This window comes from Pleurodeles waltl, chromosome 9 (assembly GCF_031143425.1).
Source record: "Pleurodeles waltl isolate 20211129_DDA chromosome 9, aPleWal1.hap1.20221129, whole genome shotgun sequence".
Classification (NCBI taxonomy): Eukaryota; Metazoa; Chordata; class Amphibia; order Caudata; family Salamandridae; genus Pleurodeles; species Pleurodeles waltl.
The window spans coordinates 375,544,347-375,565,446 of record NC_090448.1 but is presented as its reverse complement, the minus strand read 5'-3'; the positions used below and the strand labels follow the sequence as shown (position 1 = coordinate 375,565,446).

General features: G+C 44.5%; 1 protein-coding gene across 3 annotated transcripts in view; it reads right to left on the bottom strand.

Annotated features, from left to right (window-relative positions):
• Window positions 1–21,100, bottom strand: part of LOC138259329 (transmembrane protein 87A-like) — a 425,924-nt gene that overhangs the window by 369,082 nt on the left and 35,742 nt on the right. For all 3 annotated transcript variants that reach the window (XM_069206965.1, XM_069206966.1, XM_069206967.1), the window contains one exon: window positions 14,586–14,705. In XM_069206965.1, coding sequence (XP_069063066.1) covers window positions 14,586–14,705 — 120 coding nt within the window. The remainder of the gene's footprint in view (window positions 1–14,585; window positions 14,706–21,100) is intronic.

Genomic DNA, 21,100 nt, shown 5'->3' with positions numbered 1-21,100 from the left:
GCTTAATTACGGGGATAGAGACACAGTTCTAAAACTTGCTCACGTCTGCCACCCCCTCAGCTACTATAATAACAAACTCAGCATTTTCCCGGACTACACTCCTGGTGTGCAGGCAGTATTCCTCCAGATTAAGCGCACCCTGAGCAATATGTAGGCCAAGTACTCCCTCATTTACCCGGCTAAGCTCTGTGTCTAGCACAAAGGCAAATTACATTTTTTTACGGACCCGAAGCTGGCTGCCAGGTTTGCCAAGCGTATTCCCAGGAGGGCGACTCCTGCATCCAAGCCGGCACCTGACGAGGATGGAAATCACTTAGGTGACAATGACTGAAATTGGACATACATGGTGAAGAGAAGTGGATCTGAATGATGCCCAGAGATCCTAGCGGGCCAGTCAGTGAACTTTGCCTAGTGGATATCAGTCCCGCTATGTGATGAGTCCAAAGTCTTTAGCTATGGTTTTGAATCGGCTGGTGTTTGTGGGTGGGGGTAGGTGAGGGGGAGTTGGGCCCATTTGGGGGGGCATGAGTGGGTGGGGGCAGTATATGTACAGTTTGTTCGGTTTGGCACGTTGGTCCTGACTTCCCTTCCCTTCCTATTTCCTGCCCTGCAACTGCTCCTTCTTCTGTACGATGGGAGGGGGAAGGGGGGGGAGGGGCGGGGGGGAATGATTGTATGGTTTATTGTGATGGCTTCTAAAAATACGACTCCTGTGCGCTGCCTGACGTGGAATGTCCGGGGGTTGAATGATGGACGCTACATGAGACTACTATCAGCTTATATGCAGCGCCATGCGATAGATATATGCATGCTTCAGGAAACTCACCTGACGGAGGCCTCGAGGTCCAGGGTGAGGGCTGGCGGTGTATTCCTGTTATGCTCTGGGGTGGCTATATTACTCCGAAAGGGACTGCAGTGGCAAACTGATAAAGTGATCACAGACCCACATGGCCATTATGTTATGTTACGAGGCACGATACAGGACAGACCGTTTTGTTTGGTGTCAGTCTACGGCCCCAATGTTGATGACCTGGAGTTCTCTGCTCTGGGGGGGAGATTTTAATGAGGCAGATCGGGAGAGCGGGCTAAGCTGCAACATGTGGCAGCCGCAAGGGCTTTGTCCTCAATTATGGCAGAGGGGGCCTTGGTGGATTTATGGAGGGCCAAACATGGTATGGATAGGGAGGGAACATGCCTTAATTATGTACACAATAGCTGGTCCCGCATTGACAGATGGCTCAGTTCCAGAGATGTAGAGCTTTGGACTGAGTCTGTTCAACATATGCCGCGCACCTTGTTGGACCACTCCCCGGTCCTGCTGGAGTTGCGATCCCGGGGGGCCCTTGTTGTGGTTTCTTGTGGAGACTACGCTGTGGAGAGCTACGAGATCAGGCCTTTAGAGAGGAGATTTGTACTGCTATAGTGGACTATTTTGCGGCCAATCAGGGCTCGGTTGCTTCGTTGGGTACCTTGTGGGAGGCATTTAAAGTGGTGATTCGTGGGATTTGTATTGCCAAGCAGCATGGGGTTCTGAGAGCGCTCCGTCGCGACTTGGCGGAGCTGGAGGCACCTGGCAGCGCTGGAGAAACGACTGGCTGTGAATAAATCAGGAGAGCTCCTTGCCGAGATGAGGGAGAAAATGACAATATGAGGAGGCGGCCCATTGTGAGATCTGTTTTCTGGGCAGGGAAGGCAAGGCACAGAGATATGGAGAGGGTGAGCGAGCTGGCAAAAAACTGCCTGCTACGCTTCGCTTACCATGGGCAGGAAACTACTTGATTCAGCTGGCATAAGGCATACTGGCACGGAGGAGGTTAAGCGGGTCTTCACTACATTGATCTATATGCCGAAGGGACAGAGACGCGCTCTCCGGCATTCGCAGAGTACTTTGAGGACATCAGTCTCCTCTGACTGGAAAATTCTCACAGACAGTACCTGGATGTTCCCTTTTCAGTAGAAGATGTCATACAGGCCATAAGCAGTCTACCGGCAGATAAGGCCCCGGGGTTGGATGGTCTGCCGGCACCTTTTATAAGAAGTACGCGGACCTACTTGTGTCGCACCATCTAGAGGTCTATGCGGAGGGGCTTGAGGGAGGTATGCTCCCCCCTTCGCTGCGGGAGGCCCTCATAGTGATAATCATGAAGCCAGGGAAGGACCCGTGCTGTTGCGATTCATATAGACCTTTATCACTAATAAACATAGACAATAAAATCTTAGCGAAACTTATCGCAACTGGGTTGCAACCCCTGCTTCCTTCTTTGGTGTTGCCGGATCAGTCAGGTTTTGTGCCTGGACGCGCCACCTTGTATAACCTCCAAACCTTTTTCGCGATATCTAGCATGATTGAGCCAGATGAGCACGCAGCAGCGGTGTTCGTTGATGCCACTAAGGCATTTGAGTCTCTGGCTTGGTCATACATGTTTAGCCTGTTGGCGGTTGATTCATTTGTTATATACGGCTCCGCTTGCTCGACTGAGAATTAACAGGATGGGGACACACCATTTCCCGATAGATAGGGGCACTCGGCAATGTTGCCCCTTCTCGTCACTGCTACTTGCAGTGGCGATAGAGCTGCTGGCGGCGCTCTTGAGGCAGCACCATCATCGTAGAGGTTTGGGGTTCAGACAACGACCAATACTTGTCTCTATGTATGCAGATGATGTTGCGCTCTATGTTCGTGACCCATACCTCCATCTTGATATGCTGATAGACGAGATAGTGCACTTTGGTCAAGTCTCCGGGTACATGATCAACTGGTTGAAGTCGGTGGTGCTCCCCCTGTCGACTGCAACAAAGCGATGTCCTTCTAGATACCCTCTCGGATGGGCTGAGGGGCCGGTGAAATATCTGGGTATATGGCTTAGCAGTGAGGCGGATGAATTGTGGTCAGCCAATTACGGCAAAGCCATTATGTGGCTCGAAGACAAGGTGGCGATCTGGCGTTCGCTGCCACTTTTGCTGACGGGTCGTGTAGCAATAGCTAAGATGGTAGTGCTGCCCAAGTTCCTATACCTCTAGTTCTGACGACTGCAGGGGGAGGTGAGAAGCACCTCCACCCAGTACAGGCTTTGTTCCTGGCCACAGAGTGACAAAGGCACTCTCCCCATGTGGCCAGCAACATGTCTGGTGTGTGGCAGGATGGTAAAACTAGTCAGCCCACCTGTGCCGCTGAGGGTGTACTTTCTGTGCCTACTTGTGTCCCCCCCGGTGCCCTACAAAACCCCCCTGGTCTGCCCTCCGAAGTCGCGGGTACTTACCTGCTGGCAGACTGGAACCGGGGCACCCCTATTTCCATTGAAGCCTGTGTGTTTTTGGCACCACTTTGACCTCTGCACCTGACCGGCCCTGAGCTGCTGGCGTGGTAACTTTAGGGTTGCCTTAAACCCCCAACGGTGGGCTACCTTGGACCCAACTTTGAACCCTGTAAGTGCTTTACTTACCTATGAAACTAACAAATACTTACCTCCCCCAGGAACTGTTGATTTTTGCACTGTGTCCATTTTTAAAATAGCTTATTGCCATTTTTGCCAAAAATGTACATGCTATTGTGATGATTCAAAGTTCCTAAGATATCTAAGTGAAATACCTTCCATTTAAAGTATTGTTTGTAAATCTTGAACCTGTGGTTCTTAAAATAGACTAAGAAAATATATTTTTCTATATAAAAACCTATTGGCCTGGAATTGTCTTTGAGTGTGTGTGCCTCATTTATTGCCTGTGTGTGTACAACAAATGCTTAACACTACCTACCCTCCGATAAGCCTACTGCTCGACCACACTACCACAAAATAGAGCATTAGAATTATCTCTTTTTGCCACTATCTTACCTCTAAGGGGAACCCTTGGACTCTGTGCACACTATTTCTTACTTTGAAATAGTACATACAGAGCCAACTTCCTACAGGCGGTGAGAGTAACACTGCTAATATTTAGATGTGTCAGCGCAGTATCATGTGCCATAGACTATGGTGATCAACGTCTCACTCTCAAAAACGAACAAAAAACAGACAGGAAACAAGAGGGGGGTTGGGAAGGGAGAGGGGGTCTGCATAATCACTGCCTCTCTCCCTCAAAGGGGTTAGCTACATCACATTTCTCCAGAGGAAATCGCCACCTGCCTCATCTCAGATACCATGGGTCAGTTGGCCAGTTTCTCCTCATGGTCGAGCACGAGGTAAGATCGCAAGGGGGCCCATATGTCTCAGGCTAAGAATTTGAAGGCAGCAGTTCCCAGTAGACCATTAGTTGTGCAATACGCAGCATCACCAAGCCACTCTCTGCAACGGGGTATCTGCTTCCTCCCCAGCACATCGCATCCAATGGCTACTGTTCTTGAGAGCGGCTACACCCTCTCTTTGTGCCTCCTCCATGAGGGGAGGGGGGCAGATCCCTTTTCCTACTGGGTGAATCCTCCAAACACAAGATGGAGGATTTCTAAAGGCAGGGGTCACCTCATCAAAGGGCACCTTGTCCTGACTGGTAGGTGACTCCTCCTTGTTTTTCTCATTATCTCCTCTCACTTGCTGCCAAAAGTGGGGACTGTGTCCAGGGGCGGACATCTCCACTAGCTGGAGTGCCCTTGGGCATTGTAACACAAAGCCTGAGCCTTTGAGGCTCACTGCTAGGTGTTACAGTTCCTGTACAGGGGAGGTATGAAGCACCTCCACCCAGTGCATGCTTTGTTTCTGGCCTCAGAGCGCAAAGGCTCTCACCCCAAGGGGTCAGAAACTTGTCTCAGTGGCAGGCTGGCACAGATCAGTCAGTCCTGCACTGAAGGATTGGGTAAAATACAGGGGGCATCTTCTCTGTGTCCATTTTGTAATAAATCCAACACTGGCATCAGTGTGGGTTTATTATTCTGAGAAGTTCAATACCAAACTTCCCAGTATTCAGTTGAGCAATTATGGAGCTGTGGAGTTCGTTTTGACAAACTCTCAGACTATATACTTAATATGGCCACACTGTACTTACAATGTCGAAGAATGGACTTGACACTGTAGAGGCATATTGCTCATGCAGCCATGCCCTCACCTGTGGTATAGTGCACCCTGCCTTAGGGCTTTAAGGCCTGCTAGAGGGGTGACTTACATATGCCACAGGCAGTATTTTGTGTGGGGGGTGCCATGTCGACTTTGCCTTTTTCTCCCCACTGACACGCATAATCTGCAATGGCAGTGTGCATGTGTTAGGGGAGGGGTCCTTTAGGGTGGCACAACACATGCTGCAGCCCTTAGGGACCTTCCCTGGTCACAGGGCCCTTGGTAGCACTGGTACCTTTTACAAGGGACTTATCTGGGTGCCAGGGTTGTGCCAATTGTGGAGACAAAGATACAGTTTAGGGAAAGAACACTGATGCTGGGGCCTGGTTAGCAGGCCTCAGCACACTTTCAAATTATAACTTGGCATCAGCAAAGGCAAAAAGTCAGGGGTAACAATGCCAAGGAAGCATTTCCTTACACAACACCCCCCCCCCCCCCAAACGAAAGAGGATGAGACTAACCTTTCCCAAGAAAGTCTTCATTTTCTAAGTGGAAAAACCTGGAAAGGCCATCTGCAATGGCATGGGCAGTCCCAGGCCTGTGTTCCACTATAAAGTCCATTCCCTGTAGGTAGATGGACCACCTCAACAGTTTTGGATTTTCACCTTTCATTTGCATTAGCCATCTGAGAGGTCTGGTCAGTTTGAACCACAAAGTGAGTACCAAAGAGGTATGGTCTCAGCTTCTTCAGGGACCAAACCACAGCAAAGGCCTCCCTCGCAATAGCACTCCAACGCTGCTCCCTGGGGAGTAACCTCCTGCTAATGAAAGCAACAGGCTGGTCAAGGCCATCATCATTTGTTTGGGACAAAACTGCCCCTATCCCATGTTCAGAGGCATCAGTCTGCAAAATGAACAGCTTGGAGTAATCTGGAGCTTTTAGAACTGGTGCTGTGCACATAGCTTGTTTCAGGGTGTCAAAGGCCTGTTGGCATTCTATAGTCCAGTTTACCTTCTTAGGCATTTTCTTGGAGGTAAGTTCTGTGAGGGGTGCCACTATTGATCCATATCCCTTCACAAACCTCCTGTAGTAGCCAGTCAAGCCAAGGAATGCCCTGACTTGAGTCTGGCTTTTTGCAGCTACCCAGTCCAAAATAGTCTGGATCTTGGGTTGAAGTGGCTGAACTTGGCCTCCACATACAAGGTGTCCCAAGTAAACCACGGTTCCCTGCCCTATCTGACATTTTGATGCCTTGATAGAGAGGCCTGCTGCTTGCAGGGCCTGCAAAACCTTCTTCAGGTGGACCAGGTTATCCTGCCAGCTGGAGCTAAAGACAGCAATATCGTCAAGATAAGCTGCACTAAAGGACTCCAAGCCAGCCAGGACTTGATTCACCAACCTTTGGAAGGTGGCAGGGGCATTCTTTAAGCCAAACGGCATTACAGTAAACTGATAATGCCCATCAGGTGTGGAGAATGCTGTCTTTTCTTTTGCTCCTGGTGCCATTTTGATTTGCCAGTACCCTGCTGTCAAGTCAAAGGTACTGAAGTATCTGGCAGCACCCAATTTATCAATTAATTAATCTGCCCTTGGAATGGGATGGGCATCTGTCTTGGTGACAGAATTAAGTCCACTGGGCTAGCCCAGGGGCTGTCAGAGTGCTCAATGACTCCCAATTCCAGCATCTTGTGGACTTCCACTTTGATGCTTTCCTTAACTTGGTCAGACGGACTGAAAATGTAGTTTATGACAGGCATACAGTCTTCTGTGTCCACATCATAGGTACACAGGTGTGTCTGACCAGGGGTTAGGGAAAAGAGCTCAGCAAACTGTTTTAAGACTTTCCTACAGTCAGCTTGCTGTTGGCCAGAGAGGGTGTCTGAATATATCACTCCATCTACTGAGCCATCTTTAGGGTCAGTGGAGAGGAGATCAGGGAGAGGTTCACTCTCAGCTTCCTGGTCATCATCTGTAACTATTAACATGTTTACATCTGCCCTGTCATGAAAGAGTTTGAGGCGGTTCACATGGATCACCCTTTTTCGGGGTCCTGCTAGTGCCTAGGTCTACCAGGTAGGTGACCTGACTCTCTCTCTCTAGCACTGGGTAAGGGCCACTCCATCTGTCCCGAAGTGCCCTGGGAGCCACAGGCTCCAGAACCCACACTTTCTGCCCTGGCTGAAACTCAACCATAGCAGCATTTTGGTCATACCACATCTTCTGGAGTTGTTGGCTGGCCTCAAGGTTTTTACTTGCCTTTTCCATGTACTCTGCCATCCTGGAACGTAGGCCTAGTACATAGTCCACTATATCTTGCTTAGGCTCATGGAGAGGTCTCTCCCAGCCTTCTTTAACAAGAGCTAGTGGTCCCCTTACAGGATGGCCAAACAGAAGTTCAAAGGGGGAAACCCCTACTCCCTTCTGAGCCACCTCTCTGTAGGCGAAAAGCAGATATGGCAAGAGGACATCCCATCTCCTTTTGAGCTTTTCAGGGAGCCCCATGATCATGCCCTTCAATGTCTTGTTAAATCTTTCTACAAGACCATTGGTTTGTGGATGGTAGGGTGTGGTGAATTTGTAAGTCACCCCACACTCATGCCACATGTGTTTCAGGTATGCTGATATGAAGTTGGTACCTCTGTCAGACGCCACCTCCTTAGGAAATCCCACTCTGATAAAGATACCAATGAGTGCTTTGGCTACTGCAGGGGCAGTAGTGGACCTAAGGGGAATTGCTTCAGGGTACCAAGTGGCATGATTCACTACCACTAGGATATACTGGTTCCCTGAGGCTGTGGGAGGTTCAAGTGGACCCACTATGTCCACACCCACTCTTTCAAAGGGGACCCCCACCACTGGCAGTGGAATGAGGGGGGCCTTTGGGTGGCTACCTGTCTTACCACTGGCTTGACAGGTGGCACAGGAGACACAAAACTCCTTTACTTTCTGGGACATGTTGCGCCAATAGAAATGGTTGACTAATCTCTCCCAAGTCTTGGTTTGTCCCAAATGCCCACCAAGTGGAATATCATGGGCTAAGGTCAGAATGAACTTCCTAAACTCCTGAGGCACTACCACTCTCCAAGTGGCACCAGGTTTGGGATCTCTTGCCTCAGTGTAGAGGAGTCCATCTTCCCAATAGACCCTATGTGTTCCAGTGATTTTTCCTTTGTCTCTTCAGCAGTTTGCTGCCTAAGGCCTTCAAGAGAGGGACAGGTTTCTTGCCCCTTACACAACTGTTCCCTTGTGGGTCCCCCTGGGCCTAAGAGTTCAACCTGATAAGGTTCCAACTCATGGGCTCAGTTCCCTCAGAGGGCAGAACTTCTTCCTGGGAAGAGAGGTTCTTTTTCTTTTGTTGTATTGAAGCTGGTTCCCCAGTCTTCTTTCATTTTCTCTTGGAGGGTTGGGCCATTATTCCAGGCTCCAACACCACTTTTTCACCCTGAGCCTTGCACTGTGCCCTTGTCTTGACACACACCAGTTCAGGGATAACCATCATGGCTCCATGGGTTTTGAGTTCTACCTCAGCCCATGCTGATGACTCCAGATCATTTCCAAGCAAACAGTCTACTGGGATAGCAGAGGAGACTACCACCTGTTTCAGGCCCGTGACCCCTCCCCATTCTAAAGTTACCATAGCCATGGGATGTACTTTAGTCTGATTGTCAGCGTTGGTGACTGGATAAGTTTGTCCAGTCAGGTATTGTCCTGGGGAAACCAGTTTGTCTGTCACCATTGTGACACTGGCACCTGTATCCCTCAGGCCTTCTACACTAGTCCCATTAATTAAGAGTTGCTGCCTGTATTTTTGCATATTAGAGGGCCAGGCAGCCAGTGTGACTAAATCCACCCCACCCTCAGAAACTAATGTAGCTTCAGTGTGATCCCTGATTTGCTCTGGGCACACTGTTGATCCCACCTGGAGACTGGCTATTCCAGTGTTAACTGGAGTAGACGTTGAAGTGGAACCTTTCTTGGTACAGGCCTTATCCCCAGTTTGGTGTCCCTGCTGATTACAGCTACGACACCAGGCCTTTTTGGGTTTTTACCCTTGTACCCAAAATTGGATTGTGAAGAGGCTTTGGACCCTCCCTCCTGAGCAGGTTTTTGGGGCCCTGTAGAAGACTCTTTACTTTTACCCTTGGATGTCTCAACACTCTTCCCCTGGGGAGTCTTTGTGACCCCTTTCTTTTGGTCACCCCATGTGGAAGTCTTGGTCACCCTAGTCTTGACCCAATGGTCTGCCTTTTTTCCCCAATTCTTGGGGAAAAATTGGACCTAGGTCTACCAGATGCTGATGCAGTTTATCATTGAAACAATTACTTAAAAGGTGTCCTTTCATAAACAGCATGTAAAGCCCATCATAATCATTTACACCACTGCCATTAATCCAACCATCCAGTGCTTTGACTGAGAAGTCAACAAAATCAACCCAGGTCTGGCTCGAGGATATCTGAGCCCCCCTGAACCTAATCCTGTACTCCTCAGTTGAGAATCCAAAGCCCTCAATCAGAGAAGCCTTCATGAGGTCATAGGATTCTGCATCTTTTCCAGAGAGTGTGAGGAGTCTATCCCTACACTTTCCAGTGAACATTTCCCAAAGGAGAGCACCCCAGTGAGATCTGTTTACTTTTCTGGTTGCACAAGCCCTCTCAAAAGCTGTGAACCATTTGGTGATGTCATTTTATTTAGTTACAATCCCTTTGGGGATTTTTAGCATGTCAGGAGTATATCTGACCCTATTTAAGTTGCTGCCACCATTGATGGGAGCTAAGCCCATCTCTTGTCTTTCCCTTTCTATGGCTAGGAGCTGTCTCTCCAAAGCCAATCTTGGCCATCCTGGCAAACAGGAGGTCCTCTTCATTTGAGACTGCTCTCAATGCTTCCAGAGCTGTTGGACTCTCCTGTGAGAGAAGCAACATCTCTCACTATCACTTCTGGAGTCAGGGTTGGAGGTGGGAATTCCTCCACATCACTAGTACCCCCCTCTGTGAGGACATCATCAGAGGGGTTGTTTTTAGAAAACTCTGCAAAATCAAAAAGATAAAAACTGGTTCAAACCCTACCAAAGTACAGCTCCAGGAGCTTTTGGCAGAGACCTTAACTCTGACATCCTAAGATGCAGGTAAGGGGTGAGGTTGAGCTCCACCACCATCTCTTCTGCAACAGACATTATGTCTCTAAAAGTTGGAATACTTTTTAAGAATCTAAAACTATCTCTAGAACTTATTTCAAACTTTTACAAAACTTTTAAACTCTAAAACGAAATGCTAACAAGGACTAACACAAGGCCCTAGCAGGACTTTTAAAAATTTAGAAAAATATCTAAAAATTCAAAAATCAGTTTCTAATGACAATTTTTGGAATTTAGTCATGTGATCAGGTATTGGCTGAGTAGTCCAGCAAATGCAAAGTCTTGTATCCCACCGCTGCCACCAATGTAGGAGGTTGGCTCTGTCTGTACTATTTCAAAGTTAGAAATAGTGTGCACAGAGTCCAAGGGTTCCCCTTAGAGGTACGATAGTGGCAAAAAGAGATAATTCTAATGCTCTATTTTGTGGTAGTGTGGTCGAGCAGTAGGTTTATCAGAGGGCAGTGTTTAGCATTTGTTGTACACACACAGGCAATAAATGAGGAACACACACTCAAAAACAATTCCAGGGCAATAGGTTTTTATATAGAAAAATATATTTTCTTAGTTTATTTTAAGAACCACAGGTTCAAGATTTACAAACAATACACCCTCAGCGGCACAGGGGCGGCCGGGTGCAGAGTGCAAACAGGCGTTGGGTTTGCAATAGAATTCAATGGGAGACCCAGGGGTCTCTTCAGCGATGCAGGCAGGCAAAGCGGGGGCTCCTCGGGGTAGCCACCACCTTGGCTGTGAAGAGGGCCACCTGGGGGTCGCTCCTGCACTGGAGTTCGGTTCCTTCAGGTCCTGGGGGTTGCGGGTGCAGTGTCTTTACCAGGCGTCGGGTTCGTTGAACCAGGCAGTCACGGTCAGGGGGAGCCTCTGGATTCCCTCTGCAGGCGTCGCTGTGGGGGCTCAGGGGGGGGGGTCAACTCTGGCTACTCACGGGCTCGCAGTCGCCAGGGAGTCCTCCCTGTAGAGTTAGTTTTCCGCAGTTCGAGCCGGGGGCGTTGGGTGCAGAGTGGAAAGTCTCACGCTTCCGGCGGGAAACGTGTGGTTTTTAAAAGTTGCTTCTTTGTTGCAAAGTTGCAGTCTTTGTGGAACAGGGCCGCTGTCCTCGAGCTTCTTGGTCCTCTTAGATGCTGGGTAGTCCTCTGAGGCTTCAAAGGTCGCTGGACCCTGGGGGATGCGTCGCTGTTGCAGTTTTTCTTGAAATGGGGAAACAGGCCAGTAGGGCTGGGGCCAAAGCAGTTGGTGTCTCCGTCTTCTCTGCAGGGCTTCAGGTCAGCAGTCCTTCTTCGTCTTCAGGTTGCAGGAATCTATCTTCCTCGGTTCTGGGGTGTGTTTAGGTCTGGGGGGGATAGTAGCCAATGGCTACTAGCACTGAGGGTGGCTACACCCTCTTTGTGCCTCCTCCCGGTGGGGAGGGGGTCACATCCCTAATCCTATTGGGGGAATCCTCCATCTGCAAGATGGAGGATTTCTAAAAGTCAGAGTCACCTCAGCTCAGGACACCTTAGGGGTTGTCCTGACTGGCAAGTGACTCCTCCTTGTTTTTCTCATTATCTCCTCCGGCCTTGCCGCCAAAAGTGGGGGCAGTGGCCGGAGGGGCGGGCATCTCCACTAGCTGGGATGTCCTGTGGTGCTGTAACAAAGGGGGTGAGCCTTTGAGGCTCACCACCAGGTGTTACAGTTCCTGCAGGGGGAGGTGAGAAGCACCTCCACCAAGTACAGGCTTTGTTCCTGGCCACAGAGTGACAAAGGCACTCTCCCCATGTGGCCAGCAACACGTCTGGTGTGTGGCAGGCTGGCAAAAATTAGTCAGCTCACACTGGAAGTTGGGTATGTTTTCAGGGGGCATATCTAAGATGCCCTCTGGGTGTATTTCACAATAAAATGTACACTGGCATCAGTGTTCATTTATTGTGCTGAGAAGTTTGATACCAAACTTCACAGTTTTCAGTGTAGCCATTATGGTGCTGTGGAGTTCGTGTATGACAGACTCCCAGACCATATACTTTTATGGCTACCCTGCACTTACAATGTCTAAAGTTTTGCTTAGACACCGTAGGGGCATAGTGCTCATGCACCTATGCCCTCACCTGTGATATAGTGCACCCTGCCTTAGGGCTGCAAGGCCTGCTAGAGCGGTGACTTATCTATGCCATAGGCAGTGTGAGGTTGGCATGGCACCCTGAGGGGAGTGCCATGTCGACTTAGTCATTTTCTCCCCACCAGCACACACAAGCTGGCAAGCAGTGTGTCTGTGCTGAGTGAGGGGTCCCCAGGGTGGCATAAGACATGCTGCAGCCCTTAGAGACCTTCCCTGGCATCAGGGCCCTTGGTACCAGGGGTACCAGTTACAAGGGACTTACCTGGGTGCCAGGGTTCTGCCAATTGTGGAGACAAAGGTACAGTTTAGGGAAAGAACACTGGTGCTGGGGCCTGGTTAGCAGGCCTCAGCACACTTTCAAATCAGAACTTGGCATCAGCAAAGTAAAAAGTCAGGGGGTAACCATGCCAAGGAGGCATTTCCTTACACCGCCCTTTCTTGAGACTGCCACTTGTTTGATGCAGAATGGGAAGGTATCCTACATTTTCCCTTTGGACTAAATGATGTATATGATACCATTTTATGAGGCTTATCATGAACATGATTTTCATTATGTTCTCTTTTTCTTGAACCGACTTAATGGTGCATGTTGTGTTTGGTTATATCTGTTATGAAAATCATAATAAACAATAACATTTTTTTTTTTTAAAACAACACTTATCTGAAGTACTTTTTCCCTATTTTCCCTAAATAAAACTCGAACATTTTCTACATTTTGCCTATTTTCTCTGCCACCTGCAGGGAAATCCACAAACCCCGGGTACCTTTAGAATTTCCAGGACGTGGAAAAAAAGGATGCAAATTTGGCGTGGACACCTTATGTGGAAAAAAGCTATAGAGCTCTAAGCACTACCTACCCCAAAAAGCCAAGAAAGGGCCCAGCATTTGGAGGGGGTGGGGAGAGGCAAGCAGCTAAAGGGTTAAGGACAATACTGGATTTACAAAAAAAATATATAGTGTACACATCTGGTCATTGTGAGATACTGGGCAGAAGCAGCCAAGTATGTTCCTGATATACACCTATCTCTTCCATAAACCAACCGAAAAATCTGACATTCAGGTTATTGTATTATTGAGAACCTCTGAGAGACCATTGTGGGTAGGTGGGGGGATTAGTTTGATAATATAAAACACTTCTAGGTGCTGATAAGTTAAAAATGAGCTAAAGCGTTATTCTGCAAATTTAAGACCAGACCTTCTCAATTAATTTAATTTTTTTTTACACTAATTAAACTACTGGTCCTAAAAACCATTAGTCATTCAGAGCTTCAGCATCTACATATCAGCTTCTACTTAACATTCAGAAGGCTTAAACTACTTGGTACTTTACTAATTTTCAAGACTTGCAGCCCATACACCAAGCAACTTCACATCACACAACCTTAAGCTCATGTGAGCTCGGTTTGTAAATGTTTTTTACACAAACATTACTTCTCAATGGTTACTTAGAATCTTATCACTTCCTAATGAATGTTTATAAGTTTGGGACATCCGAGGCTGCTTCTCACTGGTTCATTTAAAGCTCATTTGACCACCGGCCAGATGTACACAATTTAGGGATTGAGATTTCTTAATTGCGACTCTTAATGAATCAAAATAAGGAAATCGAAAACTTACAAGTTTAACATGGTAACGTTATCAAATCACAATCTGTTGTTTGTACATAAACACTTTATACATGTGACCCCAAACAGCTAAGTATAGCATCCAACACTTTAAAAATATTTGTTTATTTTTATGTTACCCCAGTCAATCGTTGACATGGGGTACAGTGTAAGCCCTTCAAGTGCATATCTTTGAAACATGCCCTCCTTTACAATTAATATGGGAGAAGTTGTTCAACAGGATCTCTACCATTAGGTACCATAATGACTCAATAGATAGCATGTTAACAACTACAGGACTTAATGCATCCACAAAGTGCATTTTTACTTTCCTGGCATTCTTAATTGACCACATGCAGGTACTACAACAATGGAAGAACACTTCTCAACCAATCTGGAACTGTTGTACTTGTATAATTCCAATACACTAAAACACTTAGACAAATATACAAAAAGACAACTATCAGATCAGAGGGAACTGTCAATCGGCATACTGGGAGGAGAGAATTACAACCAGCCCCAACATGACATGACTAAGACCCTTCAGGCTACATTCTGTGTATTTGTCAGCCTAGATTCTTCTTAACTTTTCTTGTGTTTGTATTTTATTATACTTTGTTTCTGTTTGAAGAATTAATGCATGCCTAAAATGATGTAAAAAATAAAAATAAAAAAAAATGCAATGACCTCCCATTCAGAACCTTTAAAAGTATGTAAGAAAAGTGTTACACACTAAAGCTATATTTATTCTTACCGGATTAGCAGTCATATGTTTAGAGCATTCAAGTCTCCCCTTGTGAAGGATAAATTGGCCTGAATCATCACTATCCATCACCTTATCGTAAAGCTTCAGGTACAAATCAGCATGTGTTTTCTGTAAAAAAACAAAAACAATAGAGAGTGCTTGTACACTAATCAATTTACAGTTGTTCGTTCAGAGGCAGGCACTTGTGTGAATCTCATTCCAACACTAGCTTTGATATTACAGTCTTCATTTAAAGGACTGGTGGAATACTGTAAGAGCTGGCTACAACTAGGGGAGCAGAAAAGATGACCAAAAACAATTGCTAGGACTATTCAGACATCTGGAACACATGCCCCATCGCCTGATTGCCCCTCAGCCATTCAGAAATGGCACATTGAAGTACCAGTAGTATTCCTTTACTTGCATCATTCTCTTTCTAGCCAACTGAACACCTACCAGTTCCAGAAGGGGCATTGCCCTTTTGTACACTTCAAAACAAATGTTTTTTTTTTTTACATTTCCAATCCCAGATCATGCAGCCCCACCTCGATGGTTATGACTATATTACTTAAAGCAATTCAATGAGATATATTCCTTGAAAAGAGGGTGCTTCTTGAATATGATCCAAACCACGGTTAGCAATTCACTGAAACAATGGTCAGCTTTCTCTCTCCGTGTGAAGATGCAGACTTCAAGTGTAAACAATGCATATCCACCAATCTGAATTCAAACCATTGCATCAAATTCTCCTGATTATTTTATCCATTTTCATAATTTAAACTATAGCAAACGTCTCTAATTGAATTTTCAGCTCTCTACAGGTTTTGATGGAAATCACTTTCCTTCAGAAGCAAACATATCCTAATTGTATCAAGTAACAAGAAACAAAGTCAAAGTTTAACTATATCCTTATAATACATTTTAACCAACAGACGTTCCTGATTCAAACCTAAAGAGTATTCTACTAAACTTGCTTTGCTCCCTACTCTCATCCCTCCAATTGTGGCGTATCTCACTCACTGCAATTCTTAACTTATCTTTACCCATTGTATCTTCTTTTTTGTTTTCATTATATTTACTTTCGGTCAACTCCCTTTTGTTCTTTCTTGTTACAATTAAACAATTTCACACCATCAACAATGTATTTATTTCACAGATAGCCACCATGCCGCTTTTCAAAACCATGTACCCATTTTCTTTGGGATAATCTGTCCAACGCACTCTCTTTGTTTCTACTATATTAAATGTTACACCAACTTTCTTCAAATCAAGCTTTAATTTCTGAACAACACAAGAACATGTTTCATTTACGTTAGTTACAACTTATATATATATATATTATTATATATGTGTATATATATATATATATATATATATATATATATATATATATATACACACACACACTAAAATTCTCAATCTGATATGAACATTATAAAAAAAACATAATAAACCATGTTCCAGGTTTCGTTCCGCCAATTTAGTGCAGTGATTTTTTTTTTGTTTTAGACAGAAATATTAAATTTTTAGCTAAATGTTTTTCCCTTGATCACAGGCTCTTTGTAATGCGGATGTCATTTGAAAACTGTCAGATCTGATCGGATTCAAATTATTCTGCTCTTTGAGGAAATGTCATGGTCATTGACTTCATACTTAGTAGGCAAACATTTAATTAATGTTTATTTCACTGATTTGTATTTGTTATCATTGCTACAATATATATTTTGCACAGGCATAAAACCGCTTTCCCATTATGTAAGGTATTAAATGTCTATAGTCTCCTAAACTGGTGCATTTTCACGATGTTGATGAGCAGCTGTATTGCCTGTAAAGCATACGATTACTTAGTGAAATGTAAACAGGGATAAGTTACTACTTGTAAATGTTTTGCTTATAATCTTTGTTTTTGAATTCTTATTGAGTCTCAAGTTAATGACCTTAACATCACTGGAATGCCATTGTAGATTTTATCATCTGAAAATCACTTTTCCAATTCTTCACTTTGTTAAAAAAAGGAAATTTTTAAATAGTGAATCTACATAATTTCCAGTCACTGCAATGCATATTCTGTGGCATAAATCAACTATGATATTTGTACAAGCGTCTAGGTACTTTCTTAAGATAGTTTTAATACCCCCCACAAAACATAAATACAAATATCCACATTCTACATCACATTCTGTGCCTTTTTATGACTCAGGGAAATTGAGCTCAAAATTGCAAGCTCTAATTTTCTCTTTTTTAGGTCAAGCAATGGTCGTTCGACCTGGTGTATAGTTAAATATACTTATACTGTGGGATAAAGCAATTTAATATGTTGTTTGCAGTGGCCTTTAAAAATTCTTGCTCACTAGTGGTCAGTTCTGCCTTTTCCCCCTCCTTTTTCTGTTTTAGAGCAGTGACCTACTACTGTATTGTTCCACTTTGGTTTCTTTATCTGTTGCTGTGGCAGACTATTTGTTTACATTTCTTTGATGGTCCCCTTACACTGTACGTGTTTTAGGCTGGTAGCTGCCTGTGTTTTATTGCAACATTCCATTCCTCCCATATCTCTGACATTTGTTTAGGCTTGATTCCAGTACTGTCCTCGTACCGGGACCCAAAAAAGCTTATTTTACTAAACAAATGGCTCCTAAAATAAGCTTATTTTACTAAACAAACACCTTATGCCTGAAGAATCGCTTTACAGAGAGTCTCTCTCTCTCTCCAGAGCCCCTCCCTGCCTGCACTCATGACATCACACACAGATCATTGCTTATCTCCTTATTGAGGCCATAAATCTTCTCAGGCTGCTCTGCTAACTTAATTAGAGCTTTTTTGGAATGCAAGGCAAAAATGCTTGCTAATCTCTTCAGATTATTCAAATAAATGGAAACGACTCAGAGGTGAAAAATATTTGAGTCGGGAGACATTAATCCCGGGCGAGATATTAATTTTATCTATTTGTCTAAGTTTAAGACATTCATCCAGGATAGATACGTTTGCGAATGCTCACTGACGTTTGCACTGTGGAAGTCATGAGATCAAAACCGGTCGGGAGAATCCCTTCCATCTGTCCTAGGCCAGTAAAATGGGCATCTTTAAATTAGGCAGACGCACCAATCTCTGTTTTAATGAATTTAGAAATGACGGAAAACCTGTGCGAAGGGCTCTGTAAAAAAAAAAAAAAAAGTTCTTTTTTTCCTCCTTAATGCTTTGTTTAGGAAAGCAAACAACATGAATCCAGATTAGAATTGTCATTTTAAGTAGTAGGTCTCAGCAGGGTATTTTATTTCTATCTCAAAAGGCGTTCATGTCCCCCTCACAAATACTTCATTTTCCATTGCAGCACTCTGCTCTTCCCATATTTGCTTGTAAATGTTTTTTAAATATTATAAACTATAACAATATCCTGGAAATGTACATCTTCAAGGTTGAAATAACACCACAGGCTCATAGCAACCATTTAAAAAAACTTAAATATTCCTTTCTGTGTTTTATGATGTCACCAGTGCATCCCACAGTAATTATAGAGTTGCTTATAACACAGAATAGTGTACTGCATATTAAAGTGAAAGACCACTCAAATAATTGAGCATGACTCGAAGTGTTACCTCTCTCTCTTTACATCTTCATCCGACTATAATAATAATGCTCGTCACAGAAATTATGGTAAAAGCACAGCCATGGGAAAGCATGTGTGCACTTGAAATACTATAATGTTCTATGCAACCAAAAAAAAACGATGACATTTTGCTGAGCCATCAAAGTTTTTTCTGTAATATGTAGTTTCGCACTTAGCCATGTGGCATCACGTAAACATGCTGCAGACTCATTCATAGAAATAAAACATAGTCATTTCCAGCCAAGTGAGATTCATTACCAGTTTCATATTCCCACCTGGTCTACAGATATGTTTTAATTGATAGGGAACAGAATTGTGTAACGATCTTCATTTCACAGCTGTAAAATTGAAACAGTTCCTGGATTATTTTTGGTTAATCACAGAACTTCAAACCTTTTTCCACTTGCAACAATTTTCGCGTTTTAAATTAGCAGCCAACTAAACAGGTGGGCACATTTTTTCAAACCAATTAAGTACAAGTATTTTGTATTTATTTTGCCCAGTTCTCTTAGGAGGTTAAATGTTGTACATATGAAATATGTGTACAGCGTGAGTTTCAAAAACACAAACTGCATGTTTTTGTAACACAATTGAAAACCGCAAGGTTAATTCTCAAATACTTTTATTACAGTGACAAAGCACGCATACTTGATGTTTCCAAGTTTTAAGATACAATGTAGGAATTGACCATTGACGTTGGTGAGCTGCTCTGCTAACTCTTAGCCTGACTGTACACTTCTTAGCGCTCCTTCTATCATTTTCCACATTTCTTAAATCATATTTGCATATTTTTGGAGGAGGTAGCGGTCCGGGTCATAGGATCTGTACGGAGACTGTACATCTTTGCAAGCCCTCAGTGCACAACAGATTAACACCCCTGGTGTTGTATTGTTATGTCTTCTATACTGGGCTGTGCAGAAGGGGGCTGCGCAGTAGTTTTAAGGGACTTGAGCGCGTACATAAACTCAAAATGACTGAGTTAATGCAAGCTTCGCAGACACAGCAGAGCGCGGAAACACAAGGCAGTAATTGTCCTTTCCGAGCTGCGCTGTTTGAAAAACACGCATTAACTCAGAGATATTTTGAGTTAACTTATACACTGAAGATGCCAAAAAGATATGCACAGAACCCTTCTGCTCTGGCACAGCAAAGAGAGAAAAAAAAACACCATAATGATATGGCCCCTGGCTTCGCAAACAGTTACTTATGGGGGCATTTAGGTCTTGTTTGCGACCATACATGCACTGCTTGTGCTGTTGCTTGCCAGAGATATTGTGTACAACAAGGGCCTTGCAGCCCACCCATTGTTTGCCATTGGTTGGTTTCCTTGTCATACTTGCTCCCTTGGCCAGCGTGAGTTGGCTTCACTTTCTCTTCCTTCAGCTTGAGCAAGGATCAAGTACTGAATGCTTTCCTTCTGCTGATCACGCTGTGGTTGAGGTACTGTTTTTAGGGTCGAGCGCGCAAGTGCTCTAGCCTGTTGTAATCTCTCTGTGGGCTTTCAACCATGCCCACTCTTGCTATTCATTCTTTGTTGTGCTTAAGTTAAATGCTTCATTTTTACTGATGCATTTTGTGAAATGTCCTTCCTTTATGTGCTGAGTTCCCTCCCAGGCGATTTCACTTAGTGAACATTTTTTGATGGCCATCACACTACATCACGCTTCCTCCTGTTACAGCGTGTGATGGCCTCTCCTCCGGCTTTGGTTTGTCTTTCATCCCAGCCGCAATCCTTTCTAGACATTCATGCAGCGAGCCACTAACTGTTGTGCTTAGGCTCATGGTGGCTGTGGCGCTTTGAATTGACTTGCTTATGTCAGCTGTTTCACTTTTCATTATCAAGTTATGTGGCAAGAAAAGTTCTGTTAGGAATATTTAACGCTAATAGCTCTAACTTGAGCAAAAGCGAGACCCATTGCATTGCAAATGCTTGGTTATTTTGGGGTCTATCTTGGCAAGCAAAATGTTCTCCTTTTCTCCAACTTCATGGACTATATCTCAGGTTAGGATCCATCTTAAGCTGCAGATCAGGTGCTTCGAAGAACCTTGGTCCTGTGGATCCCACTTCACATCAGACAAATGGCATAATTTTTTATTTAATGTATCTGAGGTATTGACCACCTCATGCACTTATTTATCATATATATATATATATATATATATATATATATATATATGCACACCTCCATACATACACACCTATCCAAGTTTTATAGAGTCCTGATCTCTCCATAGGGGTAGTGACCAGCTTTACAAAGGCCTGTTACACATAATACCAAAACCATAATTAAAGGGCCAAGGAATAACTTGTTCTCTTCATTTGCGAGGCAGGGATATCCAGGTCAAATTGTCCTTTGGATCATGGGAGATGAGATGGTCCTATCACGTTGAGATTGCTATGGTGAAGTCATACAAAGTGAAAGAGGTCTAAATGTCATACACCAAAACTGTAGAAAGCTGTCTATCTATGCAGTGTGCCAATATAGGAGCACACTAGGCAAACAGTACAAAGGACCCTTGTTGGTAGACAGAGAGTGAAAATAATAACCCTAATTGCTCTCCTTTGTGGTAGTGTGGGAGAGCAGTTTAGGCTTATCGGACGGCAGTGTTAAGGATTTGTAAAACACACACAGAGTCAATAAATGGGACACATACTCAAGAAGAAACTCAAGACCAATTTAGAGAAATAACACATATTTTTATATATATTTTAACACCAGGGACTTTTTGTAATTGGCTAAAAACATTTCGAGTTATCAGTGTTTGAAGTATCCTATGGGGAATAAACATATAATGCATTGGGTCAATAAACAACAACTTACAGGACTGTTCTTCTGGACATAAGATGAGTATTTGCAAGGTCCAAGGCAGCACCAACAGATCACCTTGGGTGGCAATGGGGCATCCAGGTGCTGAGGTG